The sequence below is a fragment of the Oncorhynchus tshawytscha genome, unplaced genomic scaffold, assembly GCF_018296145.1.
Source record: "Oncorhynchus tshawytscha isolate Ot180627B unplaced genomic scaffold, Otsh_v2.0 Un_contig_766_pilon_pilon, whole genome shotgun sequence".
NCBI classification, from domain to species: Eukaryota; Metazoa; Chordata; class Actinopteri; order Salmoniformes; family Salmonidae; genus Oncorhynchus; species Oncorhynchus tshawytscha.
In genome coordinates, this window is record NW_024609833.1 from 2,232,993 (window position 1) to 2,257,432 (window position 24,440).

The 24,440-nt window shown below is 48.3% G+C and overlaps 1 protein-coding gene across 1 annotated transcript in view; it reads right to left on the bottom strand.

The window, feature by feature from the left end:
- The window catches only part of ddx31 (DEAD (Asp-Glu-Ala-Asp) box polypeptide 31), a 77,133-nt gene that overhangs the window by 48,742 nt on the left and 3,951 nt on the right, over positions 1 to 24,440 (bottom strand). The window contains exons 5-12 of the mRNA XM_024418341.2: positions 9,893 to 9,936; positions 7,341 to 7,411; positions 6,024 to 6,088; positions 5,263 to 5,307; positions 5,018 to 5,059; positions 4,658 to 4,722; positions 4,409 to 4,528; positions 4,190 to 4,296 (exon numbers count right to left, since the gene is read on the bottom strand). Coding sequence (XP_024274109.2) covers positions 4,190 to 4,296; positions 4,409 to 4,528; positions 4,658 to 4,722; positions 5,018 to 5,059; positions 5,263 to 5,307; positions 6,024 to 6,088; positions 7,341 to 7,411; positions 9,893 to 9,936 — 559 coding nt within the window. The remainder of the gene's footprint in view (positions 1 to 4,189; positions 4,297 to 4,408; positions 4,529 to 4,657; positions 4,723 to 5,017; positions 5,060 to 5,262; positions 5,308 to 6,023; positions 6,089 to 7,340; positions 7,412 to 9,892; positions 9,937 to 24,440) is intronic.

A 24,440-nucleotide genomic window follows, 5' to 3' on the forward strand; every position in this document is an offset into this window, starting at 1 on the left:
AAAATATCAGACATCGGTATCAGCCAAAAATGTCATATTGGTGCATCACTAGACAGTGCATGTTAGAGCAAAAACCAAGACATGAGGTCAAAGGAATTGTCAGTAGAGCTCCGAGACAGGATTATGTTGAGGCACAGATCTGTGAAAGGGTACCAAAAAATGTCTGCAGCATTGAAGGTCCCCAAGAACACAGTGGCCTCCATCATTCTTAAATGGGAGAAGTTTGCAATAACCAAGACTCATCCTAGAGCTGGCAGCCTGGCCAAACTGAGAAATCAGGGGAGAAGGGCCTTGGTCAGGGAGGTGACCAAGAACCTGATGGTCACTGACAGAGCTCTAGAGTTCCTCTGTGGAGATGGGAGAACCTTCCAGAAGGACAACCATCTCTGCAGCACTCCACCAATCAGGCCTTTATGGTAGAGTGACCAGACAGAAGCATCTCCTAAATATAAGGCACATGACAGACCACTAGGAGTTTGTCAAAAGGCACCTAAATGACTCACACCATGAGAAACAAGACTGTCTGGTCTGATGAAACCAGCTACTGAACTCTTTGTCTGAATGCCAAGCGTCACGTCTGGACGTAACCTGGCACCATCCCTACGGTGAAGCATGGTGGTGGCAGCATCATGCTGTGGGGATGTTTTTCAGCGGCAGGGACTGGTTGGCTAGTCAGGATCGAGGAAAAGATTAACCGAGCAAATTAGAGAGATACTTGATGAAAGCCTGCCCCAGAGCACTTAGGATCTCAGACTGGGGCAAAGGTTCACCTTCCAACAGGACAACGACCCTAACTAAGCACACAGCCAAGACAACGCAGGAGTGGCTTCGGGACAGGTCTCAATGTCCTTGAGCGGCCCAGCCAGAGCCTGATCAAACATCTCTGTAGAGACCTGAAAAGAGCTGTTCAGCAACGCTCCCCATCCAAACTGACAGAGCTTGAGAGGGTCTGCAGAGAACAATGGGAGAAACTCCAAAAACAGGTGTGCCAAGCTTGTAGCGTCATAGCCAAGAAGAAGAGGCTGTAATCACTGCCAAAGGTGCTTCAACAAAGTACTGAGTAAAGGGACTGAATTATTCTGTAAATATGATAGATGTCTTTTTATGTATACATTTGTCAAATTTGACTCAGATGATGGGGAAGAAATTAATCATGACATCTCGGATGACTATTCTTCTAATTCTGAGCCTCAGGCTGAACCTACACCTTATTTTTTATACATTTGCAACAACGTATAAAAACTTGTTTTCACTTTGTCATTATGGGGTAGTGTGTGTAGATTGATTAACCTTTCTGGTGCAGGGGTCCCGCTAGCAACCCACCTCGACAACATCCGGTGAAATTGCAGAGCGCCAAAACAAAAATACAGAAAACGTAATATTAAACCTTCATGATAATACAAGTGTCATACATGATTCTTTAGCTTAGAATCTTGGCACTCTAACCACCTTCAAAAAGGCTTTACGGCGAAAGCACAGCATTCGATTATCTGGTCAGCGCCCAACAACAGCATATTATCCAAACAAGCACAGGCGTCACAAAATCCCAAATAGCAATAAAATAAGTGACTTACCTTTGCAGATCTTCCTCTGATCACAATCACAAGAGTCCCAGGAACACAATGCATGGTCGTTTTGTTCGATAAATTCCTTATTTATATCCCAAATAGTCCATTTTGTAGGTGTCATTGAGTTCAGTATTCCACCCGTTCAGAATGCAGACATATGAGTTCCAAAAGTTACCAGTAAAGTTCATCCAAACAAATCAAACAACGTTTCTAATTCATTATTAGGTACTCTAATATCTAAATAAATGATAATACTTCATATGGAGCAAACTATTTTCAATAGGAAAGGAAAAGAACGCAGCACGCTCCCTCGGTCACACGCGCAATGAGATTAAGTTCGCCATGGACTTCCTGAGAATAAACAACTATTCCTCGTTGGTTTTTCAGAATACAAGCCTGAAACCATGTATAAAGACTGTTGACATCTAGTGGAAGCCATAGGAACTGCAATTTGGGAGGCGAAAGTCTTTGGTTTCAATAGCTTAAACTTGGAATTGGCTGGCAGGTCAAAAGAAAAAAATTGGTCCTCTGGTTTTCGACTGCCAAATCAGTTCTCTAAACTTTAGAGTGTTTTCTATCCAATACTACCATGCATATGCATATCCTAGCTTCTGGGCCTGAGTAACAGGCAGTTTACTTTGGACACCTCAGTCATGCGAAATTCCAAATATCCCTAACAAGTTTCCAATTGTCTTTTTCCTCAATTTTAGAATAAGGCTGTAATGTATGTGGAAAAAGTCAAGGGGTCTGAATACTTTCCAAATGCACTGTAGACATGCTCATGTTATTTACGTTAGTGCAGGGAGAGCTGCACACATAGGGACTTCCAACTAGGCCACACCGCCTCAGTGCTAACAGTATAACTCTGGTTCATCTGCACATGATTACTGCATTCGATCGCTGTAGGATCAGCAGAGGCATTCAGGGCAGTTAGATGGACATAAATTAAGTTACTCACATTGTGTCTACCAACACCCCTGGTATAATGTACATTTGCTGAAGCATTATGACAACTCAGCAACACAATGGGGCGGCAGGGTGGACTAGTAACCGGCAGGTTGCAAGTTCAAAACCCCCAAGCTGACAAGGTATAAATCTGTCGTTCTGCCCCTGAACAGCCAGTTAACCCACTGTTCTTAGGCCGTCATTGAAAATAAGAATTTGTTCTTAACTGACTTGCCTGGTTAAATAAAGGTTAAAAAAAAAAAAAAATTAAATGGTAGGGAATAACTGAGCTGGGCTTGGGTCATTGATAAGTCATTGAGTGCAAGTAATAAGGGACAAAATGCTAAACTTTTGACTGCTTTAATACACTATAAGTGAATCTGTCCAAATATGTCCAAATATGTCTGGACCAAACAGACCATATTAGGGAGGGACTAACGTGAACTTGTCCAAGAAAAAAAAAGTACATTTTTTGTTGCAAAACGTTACAGTGTGCACTAATTACACCCAAAGTAATGATGATGATGATTCCATGCCGTCCCTAGGAGGGGTGCGTCACTTGAGTGGGTTGAGTCACTGACATGATCTTCCTGTCTGCCGTGGCGGAGATCTTTGTGGGCTATACTCAGCCTGGTCTCAGGATGGTAGGTTGGTGGTTGAAGATATCCATCTAGTGGTGTGGGGGCTGTGCTTTGGCAAAGTGGGTGGGGTTGTATCCTGCCTGTTTGGCCCTGTCGGGGGTATCATCGGATGGGGCCACAGTGTCTCCTGACCCCTCCTGTCTCAGCCTCCAGCGTTTATGCTGCAGTAGTTAATGTGTCGGGGGGGCTAGGGTCAGTCTGGAGTACTTCTCCGGTCTTATCCGGTGTCCTGTGTGAATTTAAGTATGCTCTCTCTAATTCACTCTCTCTTTATTTCTCTCGGAGGACCTGAGCCCGAGGACCATGCCTCAGGACTACCTGGCCTGATGACTCCTTGCTGTCCCCAGTCCACCTGGCAGTGCTGCTGCTCCAGTTTCAACTGTTCTGCCTGCCGTTATGGAACACCAACCTGTCCCAGACCTGCTGTTTTCAACTCTCTAGAGACAGCAAGAGCGGTAGAGATACTCTTAATGATCGGCTATGAAAAGCCAACTGACATTTACTCCTGAGGTGCTGAATTGTTGCACCCTCGACAACTACTGTGATTATTATTATTTGACCATGCTGGTCATTTATGAACAGTTGAACATCTTCTGTTATAATCTCCACCCGACACAGCCATAAGAGGACTGGCCACCCCTCATAGCCTGGTTCCTGTCTAGATTTTGGCCTTTCTAGGGAGTTTTTCCTAGCCAGTGTGCTGCTACACCGGTATTGCTTGCTGTTTGGGGTTTTAGGCTGGGTTTCTGTACAGCACTTTGAGATATCAGCTGATGTAAGAAGGGCTATATAAATAGATTTGATTTGATTCCGTGTGGCCCAGTTGGTAGATCATGGTGCTTGCAACGCCAAGGTTGTGGGTTCGATTCCCACAAGTGACCAGTATGAAAAACGTATGCACGCACTACTGATAGTCGTTCTGGATAAGATGCTGCTAAATGACTAAAATGTAAAATGCAGTTCCTCCTCATTTCCTTCCATCTGGTGCCTAACAAACAGGACTCAGGTCTTATTTGAGACACTTGGGCAGCTTACCATCTGTAAGAGTAGCAGACAGGAGCACGTTCTGCCTGGGAGGTCCAGTGGCATTCAAGGAATTGAGGATCACTGTCAGGTCCTTCTCAAAGCCCAGGTCCAGAATCCTACACCCCGACAAACACAGAACCACTCATTCACCATAAAGCAAAGAGGTCAAATAGTGTGAGTGAGTGCGTGAGTGCGGTGAGTGACTGAGGTGAGTGAGTGCGTGTGTACCGGTCAGCCTCGTCCAGGATGAGCCACCGGACAGCGCTGAAGGCTATGCTCAGCGTGTTCTTGATGTGGTCCACCAGTCGGCCCGGTGTGGTGATCAGAATGTTAATCCCTTTACGCAGCCTAAACAGACAGATAGGAATGTAAGCACACACAAACAAGCCTAGGTTGGATCCACTGACACCAATTATAGTGAAAGCTTCCCCCAATAACCAATATGCTACCAAAAGTCAATCAATAGGGGGAAAAAACCTGGCTTTCTCTGCCTTCCTCTTCTCCCCCCCCATCAGGACTCCAGGCACGATCCATGTGAAAGGCTGGCAAGAGGAGAGGGATGGGAATGAAGGTACAGTACAGTACAATAAGCAGACAGCCAGGGGAAACGAGCCCATCACATCCCAATGCTTTTCTGGCTGACTGTGGCTGTAGTGCTTTGCTGGGCAGAAAAACTAGGGATGCATCCCAAAAGGCACCCCTACCCCCTATATAGCGCTATACTCTGACCAGAGCCCTATGAAAAATGGTCAAAAGAAGTGCACTAAAAAAGGGAATATGGTGTCATTTGGGTCTAGAAAGGAATAGGGTGTCATTTGGGGCACAACCTTACTGTACCTTGAGGAGCTTCTGGAAGATCTGAAAGCTCTGCTGGGCCAGCTGAGGGGGAACAAAAATCAAAAAGAAATCGAAGTGGTACCAACTCAAACTCAACATCCATTATGTGTGTATGCTTGTTGTACAAATGACAACTGCACAGTGACTCATTGTATAACACATGCACCCAGGTGAGAAGTTGGGCAGGTTAGAAAAGTAAAGATGAACAAGTGGGAGAAAGAAAAGAGAAAATGACCTGGGCATACCTCTCTGGTGGGGACCACGATGACAGCAAGAGGCCCATCCCCTCTCTGGAGAAAGGATATGCAGAAGGTTTAGGCACACGGATATAGGGTATCAACTCTGGAAACGTTATTTTTTTTCCAGAAATCCAAGATGAAGGATTACTGGGACATCCTTCTCATTCCCTCCTGATTTCATTAACCTTCTAATATAGACTTAAATACATACATCTCTCTATTTTGTGAAGTGCACCAGTCCCTCATGCAGCAAAGCACATCCACAACATGATGCTCCCACCACCGTGCTTCACGGTTGGGATGGTGTTCTTCAGCTTGTAAGCCTCCCCCTTTTTCCTCCAAACATAACAATGGTCATTATGGCCAAACAGCTATATTTTTGTATCCTCAGACCAGAGGACATTTCTCCAAAAAGTACAATATTTGTCCCCATGTGCAGTTGCAAACCGTAGTCTGGTTTGGAAAAATTTAGATGGCCTAATGGCCTAACCGACTTGCCAAAACTATATTTTGTTAACAAGAAATTTGTGGAGTGGTTGAAAAACGAGTTTTAATAACTCCAACCTAAGTGTATGTAAACTTCCGGCTTCAACTGTATGCATGTACGTATGTATGTATGCATGTATGTACATATCAACCCTACATGCACATGACCACACTATTCTTAGGCAATGAGCTGATCATTCTCTGACATTAAAGCGGTTCCTGGATATCATGCAAATAATGTTGACCTTTTTAAAATTAATTTTAATAAACAGTGTACTTGCCTTAATTTTTGGTTCCACTGCTTGTAAAGACTGAACAAGCGGTATCCCGTAGGCAAGAGTTTTACCTAGACATTCCAGTACAAAAAGGAAAACATTTCACATGAGGACTATTACTCACACAAAGCTCTAAAAATAAAAAGTATCTGCATCCTCTCCAAACAATGTTGCTGAATGATTAAATCTGTACAATGTATATAGAAGAAAATATTCTCCCATTCCCCAAACAACTTGTATGGTAATTAGGCTTCTTCAGGAAAAGAACAGCGTACTCCGAAAGTATTCAGGCCCCCTCACCTTTTTCCCCACATCGTTACGTTACGGACATATTCTAAAATAGATTCAATAGTTTTTTCCCCCTCATCAATCTACACACAATACCCCATACTGACAAAGCAAAAACATGTTTAGAAATGTTTGCAAATGTATTACAAAAATAAACTGAAATATCACATTTACATATGTATTCAAACCCATTACTCAGGACTTTGTTGAAGCACCTTTGGCAGCGATTACAGCTTCAACTCTTCTTGGGTATGACGCTACAAGCTTGGAACAACTGTATTTGGGGAGTATCTCCCATTTTTCTCTGCAGATCCTCTCAAGCGCTGTCAGGTTGGATGGGGAGCGTCATTGCAAAGCTATTTTCAGGTTTCTCCAGAGAAGTCCGGGTTCTGGCTGGGCCACTCAAGGACGTTCAGAGACCTGTCCCGGAGCCACTCCTGCGTTGTATTGGCTGTGTGCTTATGGTGAACAAAGTCTTGGTGGTTCCAAACTTCTTCCATTTAAGAATGATACGAGGCCACTGTTCTTGGGGACCTTCAATGCTGCAGACATTTTTTGGTACGCTTCCCCAGATCTGTGCCTCAACACAATCCTGTCTTGGAGCTCTAACGGACAATTCACTCGACCTCATGGCTTTTGTTTTAGCTCAACTGTGGGACCATATATATGTGCCTTTCCAAATCATGTCCAATCAATTGAAGTTACAACAGGTGGACTCCAATGAAGTTACAGAAACATCAAGGACGATCAGTGGAAACAGGACGCACCAGAGCTCAATTTCGTGTCTCATAGCAGAGTATGAATACTTGTATTTTTTTTACATTTGCAAAAATGTCCAAAAACCTTTATGGGGTTGTGTATGGATTGATGAGGGAAAAATGTATTTAATCCATTTTAGAATAAGCCAGTAATAAGAGAATTTGGATAAAGTCGAAGGATCTGAATACTTCCCAAATGCACTGTATGTGGAATATATAAAAATAATATGCAGTTAAACATCATAAGGAAGCATAAAGAGCTGGAAATGCATCCTACCCGATCCTGTTTGAGAGCGCACGACAGCGTCTTGACCAGACAAGAGGACAGGAATGGTCTCTTTCTGGACACTGCCGAGGAAAACAGCGTTAGTATACAGACTGTGCCGATTGATCTGTGAGCATCTTGAATGCTGAGGACAGTTGGCAGCTATGCGTTCCAAATGGCACCCTATTCCCTATATTATAGTGCACTATAAAGTGAAGTATTTTCCACCATAATTTGCAAATAAATTCATTAAAAATCCTACAATGTGATTTTCTGGATTATTTTTCTCATTTTGTCTGTCATAGTTGAAGTGTACCTACAATGAAAATGACAGGCCTCTCATCTTTTTAAGTGGGAGAGCTTGCACAATTGGTGGCTGACTAAATACTTTCCCCCCCACTGTACATACATATACACATGTATACATTCACATACCTATATAGATATACATAGTTTAAGAATATACCTTTACTATTCCCGCAAACCCTACCACCCTTCCCCCAATTGGAGTAAACTAATAAACACTTACGCTTCTACCTTCAGTTTAGACATCATTTAAATTTTTTAGACAATCTATTTTACAATAGTTATATTTTGTTTGTTTTTAGTCCTTCCTCCATTTCTGATGTCCATCCAGTTTGACTTCTATATGCTATTTCGCAAAATTTCTGAACCTATATACATTTTACAGGCCCCATATGTTTTACATTGGTTATCTTGTTATTAGTCCCACCCTTCAGCTCCATTCACCCCCTCCCATCTATCTCTCAACATGATCCATTTTGGATTTCTATTTGCCATATATTTTTCAACGGTGCTGTGATGCTTCACAAAAGTACTGAACCTTTCTATTCTCATAGCTTCTACAGATGGTAAATTAAAAATAAACATTTTTGCTAAAATAATAATATTATTGATTGCTCGACTATGGCTTTCCAAATCACCCAATATTGCCATCTGCAGCATTAGTTCTAGGCAAATGTTGCAATTCTTCAGCCATTCCTGGACCTGTGACCAAAAACAAGCTACATATATGGACAATACCAAAATAAATTAGCTAATGGCTCTGCCTCCTCACAGCAAAATCTGCAGAGCTGGGAAGATTGTATCCCCCAAATATATAAGATTCTATTGGTTGCAAGAATTTTGTATAGCAATCTAAATTGAAAAATGTGAAGTTTTGAATACGGCGTTGTTTTGCGTATCAATTCATAAACCATGTGCCATGGAATGGAACTATTTTGCAATTTATATGGCACAGCTGTCAGTTTTTTGGTCCTTAAATGAAATTGGTATATGTTTTTATTTATCACACTTTCCTTTAACAATTTACTTTCTTTAATACAGGGCCAACATACAAGTTCCTTACTTTTTCCCCCTTCTATTTGCCTCTTCCATTTATGTGGTAATGCTCCAATTAATTGGTTGTAATTTTGGGTAGAGCAGACATTTCCATATGTCTGTGTTAGCTGCATGTGTGACATAACTCCACCAGTCCTATTTATGATATCATTCACTAAAAGTATACCTTTTTTTTCTCCATACGCTATTTTAATCAGTTAGTTTATTTGAGTTTAACCACAATATTTCTTGTATTATTTGTTCTGTCTTTTCAGGTGGATTAAACTGAAATTGCAACCAACTTTTTAAGGCTGGTTTAAAAAAATATATATATATTTGAGATATATATATTTGAAAAATAATTTTGTGCATTTTCCCCCATATTCCACCCAGTTCGCTTTATTTTTATAATATATTACATTGGATCTTTCTTGAATAAGTTCCTCCATTTCTTTGTTTTTCCTCTAACTTATTCTGTGCCTCTACAGTACAGTTTTTATTGCTATCTAACTGTACTGTTAGTCCTTCAATATCCTTTGTTAATATGGACTCTTTTGATCTAAATTGCTTTTGTTTTATAGATGAGTACTGAATTGCATGGCCTCTAAAAGGCACATTTAAGTGTCCCATACAATAAGGGGATCTGCTGTACCTATGTTATGTCTGAAAAAGTTTTAAACTCTTCTGTCCTAGTTCTAAACAATTTATCATCAATTAGGCTTTGATTAAATTTCCAATATCCTCACCCAGGTGGAAATTCTGCAAGAGTAATATATATGCCAATTATGTGATGATCCGACTGCATTCTGTCCCCTATCAACACGTTTTTTTTTTGTTGTGTGTGTGTGTGTTTATTTTTTTTAACTTTTGGTGCCAGAGAGAATGGCATAAGAAAGTAGTCAAGACGACTAGCTTGATTAAGCCTCCGCCATGTATGTCTCACTAGTTCAGGATATTTAAGTCTCCATATATCCACTAATTCCAATATATCCATGACATTCATGATTTCCTTAAGTGCCCGAGGGTGATTGTGTTTGTAGTGCGATTTCCTTTCCGGTCCATAGAGGTATTTAAGACCGTATTCAAATCACCCACCAGAATAATAGAGTCTGGTGTTGCTTGTAGTTGATAAGTTCTTATATATATTTTCAAAGAAGCTTGGATCATCAATATTTGGAACACATAGGTTAATAAGCAAAGAAAACCACTAATGGAGGCTTTACCTGGTCATAGTGGTCACATTCAGCACTTTGGTCAGCGTCGCCACCTGATGAGGGAACCAACTCAGTTAGCCAACAAAGTCTCACAGGGCCACTGACTTATAAGACACATTGTAAATGAGAATTATCAGCTTGACAATGACTGTGGTCTAGACTCCAGCTACGATGACCTGGGTCATATTCAAAAGTCACGAAAACGGAAGAAAACACACAACAGGGAGGGACTACCTGAACCTGTCCCGTGTCCAATCAGACATGCTTGTTGTTTTCTGTTGCAATAATGTTTTGCTACAGTGCACCCTACTGAATAAAACCCTAGACAAAATATTTACTGTCGAGGTTTAGTGTGAAAGTAAAAACATTTAAATGAAATTGGGACTAATGTTAAGAAAAAAAACTAACTGAAACAAAATTTAAAATCACAAAACAACCACTAACAGGTCCCAATCATCAAATATACAGTATTATACAGATTGCATATATCCCCAAATCGCAGACATACTTTTAGCCCCACTTCCTCTTCTCCTCAGTGTCTTAAATGCAAAACTGAAACAGGCACCATAACACATTGTTTATGGTCATGTACCAAAATACAAAAATACTGAAAAGATTGAAAAGATCCTAGGGGTTGATCTAGAATTGGACCCAAATGATGTAAATATATCACTAGCCACTTTAAACAATGCTACCTTATATAATGTTACTTACCATACATTATTCATCTCATATGCATACGTATATACTGTACTCTATATCATCGACTGCATCCTTATGTAATACATGTATCACTAGCCACTTTAACTATGCCACTTTGTTTACATACTCATCTCATATGTATATACTGTACTCGATACCATCTACTGTATCTTGCCTATGCTGCTCTGTACCATCACTCATTCATATATCCTTATGTACATATTCTTTATCCCCTTACACTGTGTATAAGACAGTAGTTTTGGAATTGTTAGTTAGATTACTTGTTGGTTATTACTGCATTGTCGGAACTAGAAGCACAAGCATTTCGCTACACTCGCATTAACATCTGCTAACCATGTGTATGTGACAAATAAAATTTGATTTGATTTGATTTGAGTTTCTTTACTGTTAGGTCTCCCTAGTAGGCATGTTACTTCTGTGGGTCAATTGGAGGCTTTACAACATCGTTACCTTCGCAGCGAGGAAAAAGATCCTTTTACAGTGGATTAGTGATAAGGTTCCTTCTAGTAAAGATTGGCATAAGATACTATTTGAATGGGTGCCCCTGGAATATCTGACATGTACATTGCATTCTAAAACAGACCAGTTCTACAAAGTACGGGAACCTTGTCTAAATTACCTAGAACCTGAGGTATCAGCCATTATGCTGCAAGGATTCTCTTAGAATGGCAGGATCTATGTATTTCACAACTACACTGTACGTTCCATGTGTGGAACCTAACTTCTTGATTTAAACTGAGCTTTTTTTGTTTAAAATGTATGTATTGAGAGACGCAATGATGAGGATGGGGTGAGAGAAGCACCGAGCAGGAAGAGGAAAATGGTGTGTGTATGTATGTGTGTGTATATATATATATATATATATATGTATATATACGTATGTATGTGTAAGTGAGTGCTGTTTTTTTTGTTGCTTTGTCTCTGTTGTTGTATCTCTTAATATGGGTTAAAATTGTGAAATTCCAATAAAAAAAATACTGTTACAAAAACAAACAAAAAAAAAAGAGTTACCAGCCTATGAAATTGCAGACCAAATAAACGATTCAGAGATCAAATAAGAGACATGTAAACATTAACTGTTCAGAGGACACTGCGTGAATCAGGCCTTCATTGTGAAAAGCTGCAACAAAAAAACAACACTTAAAAGCACACACACAAAAAAAGACTTGCTTATGCAAACATGAGCAATGGACATTAGACCTGTCGAAATCTGTCCTTTGGTCTGAGGAGTCCAAATTTGAAATGTTTGGTTCCAACAGCCGTGTCTTTGTGAGAAGCAGAGTACATGAACTGATAATCTCCGCATGTGTGGTTCCCAATGTAAAGCATTGAGGTGGTCTTTGCTGGTGACACTATCAGTGATTTATTTAGAATTCAAGGCACACATAACCAGCATGGCTACCACAGCATTCTGCAGCAACACGCCATCATATCTGGTTTGCGCTTAATGGGTCTATCATTTGTTATTCAACAGGAAAATGAACCAACACTCCTCCAGACTATGTAAGGGTTATATGACCAAGAAGGAGAATGGTGGAGTACTGTATCAGATGATCCGGGCTCCACAATCACCCGACCTCAACCCAATTGAGATGGTTTGGGATGAGTTGGATGGCAGAGTGAAAGAAAAGCAGCCCAAAGTGCTCAGCATATCTGGGAACTCCTTCAAGACTGTTTGAAAAGCATTCCTCATGAAGCTGGTTGAGAGAATGCCAAGAGTTTGCAAAGCTGTCATCAAGGCAAGGGGTAACTACTTTGAAGAATCTCAAAAATAAAATATTAAGATTAGTTTAACACTTTTTGGATAACTACATCATTCCATATGTGTTATTTCATAATTGTGGTCTTCACAATTTTTCTACAATGTAGAAAATAGCAAAAATAAAAGATAAGACCTTGAATGAGTAGGTATCTGTCTGTGTGTGTGTGTATATACATATACACACACGCACACGTATACATACACACGCATACGTATACGTATATACACACACGTATACGTATACACACACACACACGTATACACATACACACACGTATACACATACGCAGCACTGCGTGCGTTATGCGTTAATGCACGCAGTATTGTCGTATGCGTGTGTGCGATATCATGCCTGCGTTAATACGCAGCGTTATGCGTTAATACACTGCGATGTACGCACCTGCGTTGCACGCGTATACGCACCTGCGCGTTATGCGTTAGTGCGCACTACGCGTTATGCGTTAATGCACACTGCGTGCGCATGCGTTGCACGCACGCACGCGTGATGCGTTGTGCGTATACCTGCGTTATCGTTAATGCGTATCTACCTGCGCGTAATGCGTGTGCGTAATACCTGCGGTATGCGTATGCGCGCGGTCATACGTATGCACGCGTTATGCGTAGTGCACGCACCTGCGATATCATGCGCGTTATGTGTATGCACTGCGTGTCACGCACGCGTTATGCGACGCACCGCGTTGTGTGTATGCACGCACGCGTTATACATGCACACCGCGTTAATGCGCACTGCGTTGTCGTTGTACGTAATATGCTGCCTATGCATGCATGCGCGTTGCGCGTTAATGCGTATACGCGTTCGCGTTAATGCGTATGCCTGCGTTGCTGCGTATGCGCTGCGTTAGTGCGTATGCCTGCGTTGCTGCGTTAATGCGCGTGTGCATGTACGCAGCGTATGCGTATGCACAGCGTTGCCTGCGTGATGCGTATGCCTGCGTGCACTGCGTTGCACGTATGCCTGCATGCTGCGTTAATGCCTGCGTTGCTAGCGTTAATGCGTTGCTGCGTTAATACACCTGCGTTAATGCCTGCGTTGCGTAATACAGATATGATAGTAATAATAATATCGGTATGCGTTATATGCCTGCGTTGTGCGTATGCACTGCGTTGATGCGTACGCGTATGTGCGCACGCGCGTTGTGCGTATGCACGTAATATGCAGCGGTGTGCGTACGTATGTATATGCTGCGTTAATGTGCACATGCATCTGCGTGTAATGCACGTAATGCGCCTGCGTTGATGCGCATGTAATGCGCGTACGTGCGCGTATGCACGTATGTATGCGCATGCATGCACGGTATGCACGTAATGTATGCGCGTACGCACGTGCGCACATGCACGCATGCAGTACATATGCGCGCGAAATGTATGTACGTATACAGTAATATGCGTATGTATGTGCATGTATATGCACGTGTGCGCATGGGGTATGTGTTAGTCAAGCGTGAAATCGATGTTGTGCGTGGTGTGATGTGTGTGATGCGTTTGACGATGCTATCTGTGTGTGTACCTATACCTGTGTGTCTGCGACGTCTGTGTGTGTGATGTCCGATGCTTGTCATGTGATCTCTAGATCTGTGTTGACGTGCCTGTATATCTGTCGTGATCTTTTGTGTGTGTGGTGTCTGTGTGTGTATACGTGCTGTGATAGCCTGCCAATGACGTCTGTGATCTGTGATCTGCGTTATGTATTGCGTGCCTGCCCTATTGACGTCTGCGTGCAGTGCCTGCGTGCACTGCGTTATGCCCTGTGCTGATGTCACCTACTTGTGACGTGCTATGTGGTCTGCCATTGTGTGTAGATGCCTGCTTTATGTGTGATGCCTGCCTATGATTTGTCTGTGATGTTATGTCTGTGTGCCTGCTATTGACGTGCCTGTGATGATACCTGCGTGACGTGCGTTACTATGTGTGGTACGTGCGATCTGACGTGCTACTTGTGTGATGCCTGCTTGGGTGCCGTGTGGCGATGCCTGCTTACTGACGTGCTGCCAATGATGCGTGACTGTCGAATGTGTCATCTGCAATGATGATGCCTGCGTGTGTGTGTTGCCATGATCATTTCTGCGTTGCCCGTAGCATGCGTTACCTGCTCAATGCGTCCTGCGTATGCCTGTAATGATGGTACTGCTGATGCTAGCCTGCGTTGATGCGTACGCCTGCGTTAATGCCTGCCGCGTGTAATGCCTGCGCGTTGTGCAGCCACGCACTGCGCGTTGTGCGTGCACCTAGCGTTTCGTGCGTACGCACACGCACGTGCGCACGCACGCACGCACGCGTACATGCGCATGCACGCACGCGTGTGCGTACGCACTGCAGGTGTGCATGCGCACGCGCGTTGTGCGTACGCACCTGCGTTGTGCATGCGCACGCACCTGCGCACGTGCACTGCACGCACGCCTGCGTGTGCACGCACGCACGCACTGCGCGTGTGCACACGCACCGCGTTAATGCATGCACTGCACGCGTTAGTGCATACGCACGCACTGCGTGTGCATACCTGCACCGCGTTAATGCGTACACGCACGCACACGCGTGTCATGCGCACGCACTGCGTTAATGCGTACACACTGCGTTCATGCATACCTGCCTGCGTTGATGCGTACCGCGTTGTGCATGCCTGCGTTAATGCGTACGCACACTGCTATGCTACGCATGCGTGTACATGCGCACACGCACCTGCGTTAATGCATGCCCGCACACGCACTGCGTTAATGCATGCACGCACCGCGTTACATGCACGCACACGCGTGTGTACACGCACACACGCTGCGTAGTGCATACGCACGCGTTGTGCGCACGCACGCATGCGTTAATGCATGCCACGCACGCACGTGCACGCACGCGTGTACATGCACGCACACGCGTTATGCATGCGTTAATGCATGCTGCTGCGTACGCACTGCACGCGTTATACGCACTGCGTTATGCACGCGTTAATGCATGCACGCACCTGCGGTGCCTGCACGCACCGCGTTGCACATGCACACGCGCGCTGCACGTACGCATACCGCGTTAATACGCACGCGTTAATGCACTGCGTGTACACACGCGTTAATGCGTGCACACACCTGCGTTATGCATACACGCAGCGTTGTGCATACGCACGCGCTGCGCGTGCGTCACATGCACTGCGTGCGCGCGTGCGCACGCAGCGTTGTGCGTGCACGCACGCAAGGTGTGCATGCGCACGCACCTGCGTTAATGCATACGCACGCAGCGCACACTGCGTTAATGCGCTGCGTGTACATGCACGCATGCGTTTGTACATACGCACGCACCTGCGTTAATGCATACTGCCTGCGTTAATGCATGCACGCTGCGTTAATGCATACCGCGCTGTCACTGCACTACCTGCGTTAATGCGTACGCACGCGTTGTGCATACGCCTGCGTTAATGCATGCACTGCGTGTGCATGCACGCACTGCGTTAATACATGCACACGCGGTGTGCACTGCCTGCGTTAATGCATGCACGCGTGTGCGTACACACTGCGTTATGCGCACGTCAATGCATGCGTTATCGTACCTGCGTTAATGCACGCACTGCGTTAATGCACTGCGTTAATGCGCACACTGCGTTATGCCGTACGCGTTAATGCACACTGCGTCGTCTGCATGCACTGCGTTAATGCGTACGCACACTGCCTGCGTGTGCATGCACACGTGCGTTAATGCGTGCACGCACGCGTGTGTGCACGCACTGCGTTAATGCATGCACCCGCGTTGTGCATGCACGCACGCGCGCATGCGTACACGCGCGTGTGCATGCGTACGCGTGTGCATGCACTGCGTTGTACATGCACACTGCGTTAATGCGCACGCATGCGTTAATGCTGCACGCACGCGTTGTGCGTACGCACGCGTTAATGCACTGCACGTTGTGCGTGCACTGCGTTACATGCGTACGCACGCGCGTTGTACGCACGCGCTGCGTTATGCGCACGCAGCGTTATGCACGCACGCGTTAGTGCGCACGCACGTGTCACACACACACGCGCGTTAATGCGCACTGCACGTGTCATGCGCGCTGCGTTACTGCGTGCATGCTACGCGCGTATGCACGCACCTGCGTGTACGCACGCGTTAATGCGTACGCACGTTGTGCACGCATGCACGTTGATGCACGCACGCACTGCGTTAATGTCATACGCACCTGCGTTAATGCATGCACGCACGTTATGCACACGCACGTTTGCTGCACGCACGCGTGTACATGCATACGCACGCACGTTGATACATGCACACACGTGTACATGCACGCACACTGCGTTAATGCGCACCTGCGTTGATGCACACACCGCGTTAATGCTGCACACTTGCACGCGTATGCACGCACGCACGTTGCATGCACACACGCTGCGTTAATGCATGCACTGCGTTGATGCAGCACGCGTTAATGCATGCTGCAGCTGCGTTAATGCGCACACGCGTTATGCGCACACTGCGTTATGCGCACTGCGTTAATGCATGCGCACTGACGTTAATGCACACGCGTTAATGCGCGTACGCACGTTAATGCTGCACACATGCGTTAATGCATGCACGCTGCACGTTAATGCGCATGCGCACTGCGTATGATGCATGCGCACACGCGTTAATGCACGCTGCGTTAATGCGCACGCACTGCGTGATGCGTACGCACGCACTGCGTTAATGCACGCACGCACGTTAATGCACGCACTGCGTTAATGCGCACGCGCACGTGTCTGCGCGCACATGCACGCGTTAATGCGCACGCACGCGTTAATGCACGCGCGTTTGCGCTGTTAATGCACGCACGTTAATGCGCATGCGCAGCACGCACGTTATGCACACGCACACGCCTGCGTTAATGCGCACGCACGTTAATGCACACGCGCGTGTGCACGCACACGTATGCACGCACACGTTATGCACGCACGCACGTTGATGCATGCGCACACGTTAATGCGTACGCACGTTAATGCGCACACTGCGTTGTGCATGCACGCGTTATGCATGCACGCGTAGCGCACGCACACGCGTTGTGCATGCGCACGCACGTACACGCGCGTTATGCGTACGCACGCACGCACGTTGTACGCACGCACGCACCCGCGTTAATGCACGCACGCACGCGTTATACGCACGCACGCACGCTGCGTTAATGCATGCACGCACTGCGCGTTAATGCGCACGCACGCACGCACGCGTTAGTGCATGCCCGCGTTAATGCACGCACGCGTTAATGCGTACGCACGCACGTGTGCTGCACGCACGCGTTAATGCGCACGCAGCGTTAATGCGCACGCGTTAATACGTACGCACGTTATGCATGCACGCACGTTGCGCATGCACGCACGCACGCGTTAGCATGCACCGCGTTAATGCGCGCACGTGCGTTAATGCGCACGCGTTGTGCACGCACGCGTGTGCACTGCACGCACGTTAATGCATGCACCTGCGTTAATGCGCACACGCACGTTAATGCGCACGCGTTAATGCGCACGCACGCGCGTTGTGCGCACGCACGCGTTGATGCGTACGCACGCACGCACACGTTAATGCGCACGCACGCGTTAATACGCACGCACGCACGTTAATGCGCACGCACGTTAATGCGCACACGCGCACGCACGTTATGCGCACGCGCACGTTGATACGCACACGCGTTAATGCGCACGCACGTTAATGCGTACGCACGTTAATGCGCACGCACACGCGTTATGCATGCACGCGTAATGCACGCACGCGTTAATGCGCACGCGCGTTAATGCGCACGCACGTTAATGCGCACGCGCGTTATGCACGCACGCGTTAATGCGCACGCACTGCGTTAATGCACGCACGCGTTATGCACGCACACGTTATGCGCACACATGCGTTGATGCGCTGCGCACGTTACATGCGCTACATGCACGCACGCGTTAATGCGCACACGTCATGCGTACATGCGCGCACGTTAATGCACGCACGCACGTTATGCACGCACACGTTAATGCGCACGCACTGCGTTAATGCGCGCAGCGTTAATGCTGCACGCACGCGTTGCATGCGCGCGCGTTAATGCGCACGCACGCACTGCGTTAATGCACGCACGCGCGTTAATGCACGCACGCACGCGTTATGCATGCACGCACGCGTTGATGCGCACGCACGCGTTATGCACGCACGCACGTTAATGCGCACGCACGCGTTAATGCACGCACGCACACGTTGTGCACGCACGCACGTTGATGCGCACGCGTTATGCGCACGCACGTTAATGCGCACGCACGCACGCGCGTTAATGCACGCACACGCGTTAATGCGTGCACACTGCGTTAATGCGCACTGCGCACGCACTACGTTAATGCACACACGCGTTAATGCACGCACGCACGCGTTAATGCGCACGCACGCGTTAATGCGCACGCACGTTATGCGCACGCACGTTAATGCACGCACGCTGCGTTAATGCTGCACACGCACGTTATGCGCACGCGCGTTAATGCGCACGCACGCGTTAATGCGCACGCACGTTAATGCGCACACGCGTTAATGCGCACACGCACGTGCGTGCGCACACGCGTTAATGCGCACGCACGCGTTAATGCACGCACGCACGTTAATGCGCACGCACGCTACGTTAATGCACGTACACGCGTTAATGCGCACGCACGCGTTAATGCACGCGCACGCACGCGTTAATGCACACACGCACGTTAATGCGCACGCACGCGTTAATGCGCACGCACGCACACGCATGCACATGCACGCACGTTAATGCACGCACGCGTTATGCGCTACGCACGTTATGCGCACGCACGTTAATGCGCACGCACGTTAATGCACGCACGTTAATGCGCGCACGTTAATGCGCACACGCACGCGTTAATGCACGCACGCACGTTAATGCGCACGCGTTAATGCGCACGCACGTTAATGCACGCACGCACGTTGATGCGCACGCACGCACGTTGATGCACGCACGCACGCGTTAATGCGCACGCACGCGTTAATGCATGCACGCACGTTGTGCATGCACGCGTATGCGCACGCTGCGTTAATGCGCACGCACGCACGTTGTGCGCACGCGCACGTTAATGCGCACGCACGCACGCGTTAATGCGCACGCATGCGTTAATGCACGCACGCACGTTAATGCGCACGCACGCGTTAATGCGCACACGCGTTATGCGCACGCACGCGTTATGCGCACGCGCGTTAATGCACGTTAATGCACATGCGTTAATGCACGCACGCGTTATGCACGCACACGTTAATGCTGCACGCACGTTGATGCGCACGCACGCGTTAATGCACGCACACGTTACACGGATACGCATACGCACGTTAATGCACTCACACATTAATGCCACATACGCACATTAACACACACACACATGGATACATACACACGTTATTCACACTCACACACATTAAATACACATACACACATTAACACACATGGATAAACACATGCACAGTAATGCGCATGCGCACGTTAATGCGCATACGCACGTTGTTTTACATGGATACGCATACACACGATAACGCACACACACACACGTTAATGCACGCAGATGGATGCACACACGTTAATGCACGCACGTGCGTTAATGCATGCCACTGGAGCACGTTAATGCACACGTTAATGCACGCGTGCGTTAATCACACTGGAGCCACGTTAATGCACGCACGCACGTTAATGGACGTTAATGGACGCACGTTATTGCACGCGTTAATTGCGCGTGCGTTGTGCACACACACGTTAATGCACACACACGTTAATGCGCGCGTTACGTTAAAGAGCACGTTAATGCGCACGCACGTTAATGCGCGCACACGCGATTAACGCGCACGCACGCACGCGTTGATGCGCACGTGCGTTCATGCGCACGATTCACTGCGTTAATGCACGCACGTGCACGCGCACGCACGTTAATGCACGCACGTTAATGCACGCACACGTTGTGCGCGCAGACATGTTAATGCGCATGCGTTAATGCACGCACGCGCGTTCAATGCACGTCACACGTTAAACGTTGCATGCACGTTAATGCGTGTGCGTTAATACACGCACAGGCACGTTAATGCACGCACACGTTAATGGACACGCACGTTAATGCATGCACGTTGTGCACGCGTTATGCACACGCACGTGGTGTGCACGTTAATGCACGCACGTGCGTTAATGCACGCACGTTGTGCGCGTTACGCACGTTAATACGCACAGACACGTTAATGCGCACGCACGTTAATGCGCACTGCGTGCACGTTAATGCGCACGCACGTTGTGCACGCACGCGTTAGTGCACGCACGCACGTTAATGCGCATGCGCGTTAATGCGCACGCATGCGCACGTTAATGCACGCACACGCGTTGTGCACGCACGCACGCGTTAATGCACGCACACGTTAATGCACGCACGCACGTTATACGCACGCACGCACACGTTAATGCGCACGCACGTGCGTTAATGCGCACGCACGTTATGCACGCACGCACGCGTTATGCGCACGCACGTTAATGCGCACACGCACGCGTTAATGCACGCACGCGTTAATGCACGCACACGCGTTAATGCGCACACGTTAATGCGCACGCACGCGTTAATGCACGCGTTGTGCGCACGCACGTTAATGCGCACATGCACGCACGTTATGCGCACGCACGTTATGCACTGCACGTTAATGCGCACTGCACGTGTGCATGCACGCACGCGTTAATGCGCACGCGCGTTAATGCGCACGCACGCACGCACGTTAATGCGCACGCACGTTACGTACGCACTGCCTGCGTTAATGCACGCACACGCGTTAATGCACGCGCACGTGCACGCACGCGTGTCAATGCACGCACGCGCGTTGTACATGCGCACGCGCGTGTACGTGCACGCACGCGCGTTATGCACGCACGCACGTTAATGCATGCACGCACGTTAATGCGTACGCACGCACGCGTTAATGCGCACGCACGCGTTAATGCGCACGCCTGCGTTAATGCGCACGCACGCGTTAATGCACGCACGCGCGTTAATGCACGCACGCACGTTTATGCGCACGCACGTTAGTGCGCACGCAGCGTTGTGCACGCACGCGTTAATGCGCACGTACGCACGCGTTAATGCGCACGCACGTGCGCACGCACGCGTTAATGCGCACGCACGTTAATGCGCACGCACGTTATGCACGCGCGTTAATGCGTACGCGCACGTTAATGCGCACGCAGCGTTAATGCACGCACGCACGTATGCGCATGCGCACGCACACGTTAATGCGCACGCACTGCGTTAATGCGCACGCGTTAATGCGCACGCATGCGTTTATGCGCACGCACATGCGTTAATGCACGCACGCATGCGTGTAATGCACTGCACGTTAATGCAGTACGCTACATGTCATGCATGCGTTGTGCGTACTGCGTTAGTGCGCACTGCGTTAATGCACGTTACATGCACGCACGCGTTAATGCTGCACGCACTGCGTTGTGCATACGCGTTAATGCACGCACGCGTTAATGCATGCACGCCGCGTTAATGCACGCACTGCGTTGTGCATGCACAGCGTTGTGCACGCACGCACGTATGCACACACCGCGTTGATGCACACACGCAGTGCACGCACGTTATGCACACTGCGTGTCACGCACGCACGCAGCGTTGATGCATGCACATGCGCGTTGTGCGTACTGCACGCACTGCACGTTAGTGCACGCACGCACGTTAATGCGCACGCACGTGTGCATGCACGCACTGCGTGTGCACGCACGCACGCACGTGTGCGCACGCACGTTAATGCACACTGCGTTTATGCACGCACACGCGTGTCATGCGCACGCACGCGTATGCACGCACGCGTTAATGCGTACGCACGTGCGTTAATGCACGCAGCGTTAATGCACACGCGTGTCTGCGCTACGTTGTGCGCACGTCATGCATGCGCGTATGCATGCGTTGTGCACTGCGCTATGCGTGTCACGCACGCGTGTGTCATGCACACTGCGTTAATGCCCGTACGCATGCCTGCGATGTGCACATGCTGCACGTACGCGCACACTGCGTTAATGCGCATGCACTGCACGTGTGCACTGCGCACATGCCTGCGTTAATGCATACACGCGTGCGCACGTGCGTACGCATGCGTTAATGCATGCACGCGCGTTAATGCGTACACGCACTGCGTGTACGCACGCTGCGTTAATGCATACGCACTGCGTTAATGCAGTACGCACGCGTGTCATGCATGCGTGTCAATGCTGCATGCGTTAGTGCATGCTGCGTGTCATGCCTGCGTGTGCATGCTGCACTGCGTATGCATGCACGTTAATGCACGCACTGCGTTGATGCGTACGCACTGCGGTGTACATGCACACGCTGCGTGTACATGCATGCACTGCGTGTGCATGCACACGCGTGTGCATACGCACACGCGTTAATGCGTACCACACTGCATGCGTGCAATGCACACCTGCGTTAATGCACGCACTGCGTGTAATGCACCTGCGTTGTCACGCCTGCGTTAATGCACACGCCTGCGTTAATGCATGCACGCACACTGCGTGTACAGTACGCACTGCGTGTGCAATACGCACGCACTGCGTTGTGCACACGCACGCGTTATGCGCATGCCCGCGTTAATGCACGCACTGCGTTAATGCCGCACTGCGTTAATGCAGCACGCACTGCGGTATGCTGCACGCACGCGCTCATGCGCACGCACTGCGTGCATGCACGCACCTGCGTTGTGCACATGCACGCGTATGCATGCGTGTGCACGCCTGCGTTAATGCATGCACACTGCCTGCGTTTATGCATGCGCTGCCTGCGTTAATGCGTACGCACTGCACTGCGTTGATGCATGCATGCGTCGTACATGCGTGTGCATGCACCGCACTGCGTATGCAGTGTGCATACCTGCGTTAATGCATGCACGTCATGCAGCCTGCGTTAGTGCACACGCGTTGATGCATGCACGCTGCGTTGTGCATGCACGCACTGCGTTAATGCGTACGCACGCGTATGTGCATGCACGCACTGCGTTAATGCGTACGCACCTGCGTGTGCATGCACGTACCCGCGTGATGCATGCATGCGTTATGCAGTGCCTGCGTTAATGCGTACGCACTGCGTTGTGCGTACTGCACTGCGTGTCGATGCGCACGCGTTAATGCATGCGCGTGTGCAATGCGTGCACCTGCGTTGTGCATGCACCTGCGTTAATGCGTACGCACGCACTGCGTTAATGCATGCACTGCGTTGTGCATGCACACTGCGTGATGCATGCCTGCGTATGCAATGCACCTGCGTTGATGCATACACGCGTTAATGCATGCACTGCGGTATGCATGCACGCTGCGTATGCATGCGCACGCCCTGCGTTGTCGCATGCACCTGCGTGCATGCACGCGTATGCATGCGTGCTGCGTCATGCATGCACGCACTGCGTGTACATGCACACTGCGTGTCACATGCTGCGTACACTGCGTTATGCATGCGCATGCCGCGTTAATGCGTACTGCGTTGTGCATGCGCGTTTATGCATGCTGCGTTGTGCATACACACCTGCGTTGTGCACTGCGTGTGCATGCACACCTGCGTTAATGCATGCCTGCGTGTAATGCCTGCGTTAATGCATGCACCTGCGTTAATGCATGCAGCGTGTGCATGCACACACCTGCGTTAATGCACCTGCGTTATGCATGCTGCGTTAATGCACGCACGCGTACGTAGCACTGCGTGTGTACGCACACCGCGTCAATGCATACGCGTGTGCATGCTGCGTTAATCGCACGCGTTAATGCACACACTGCGTTGTGCATGCACCCGGTGTCACATGCCACACGCTGTTAATGCACACGCACTGCGTGTGCCTGCGCGTTAATGCACGCACTGCGTATCATGCACACTGCGTGTGCATGCACGCACCGCACGTTAATGCTGCATGCACTGCGTTGATGCATACGCGCGTGTACGTGCACATGCATGCACGCACTGCGTGTGATGCATACGCACGCTGCGTGTGCACGCACTGCGTTGTGCATACACGCACTGCGTTGATGCATGCGTTAATGCGTACGCATAGCGTTGTGCGTACTGCGTTAATGCGATG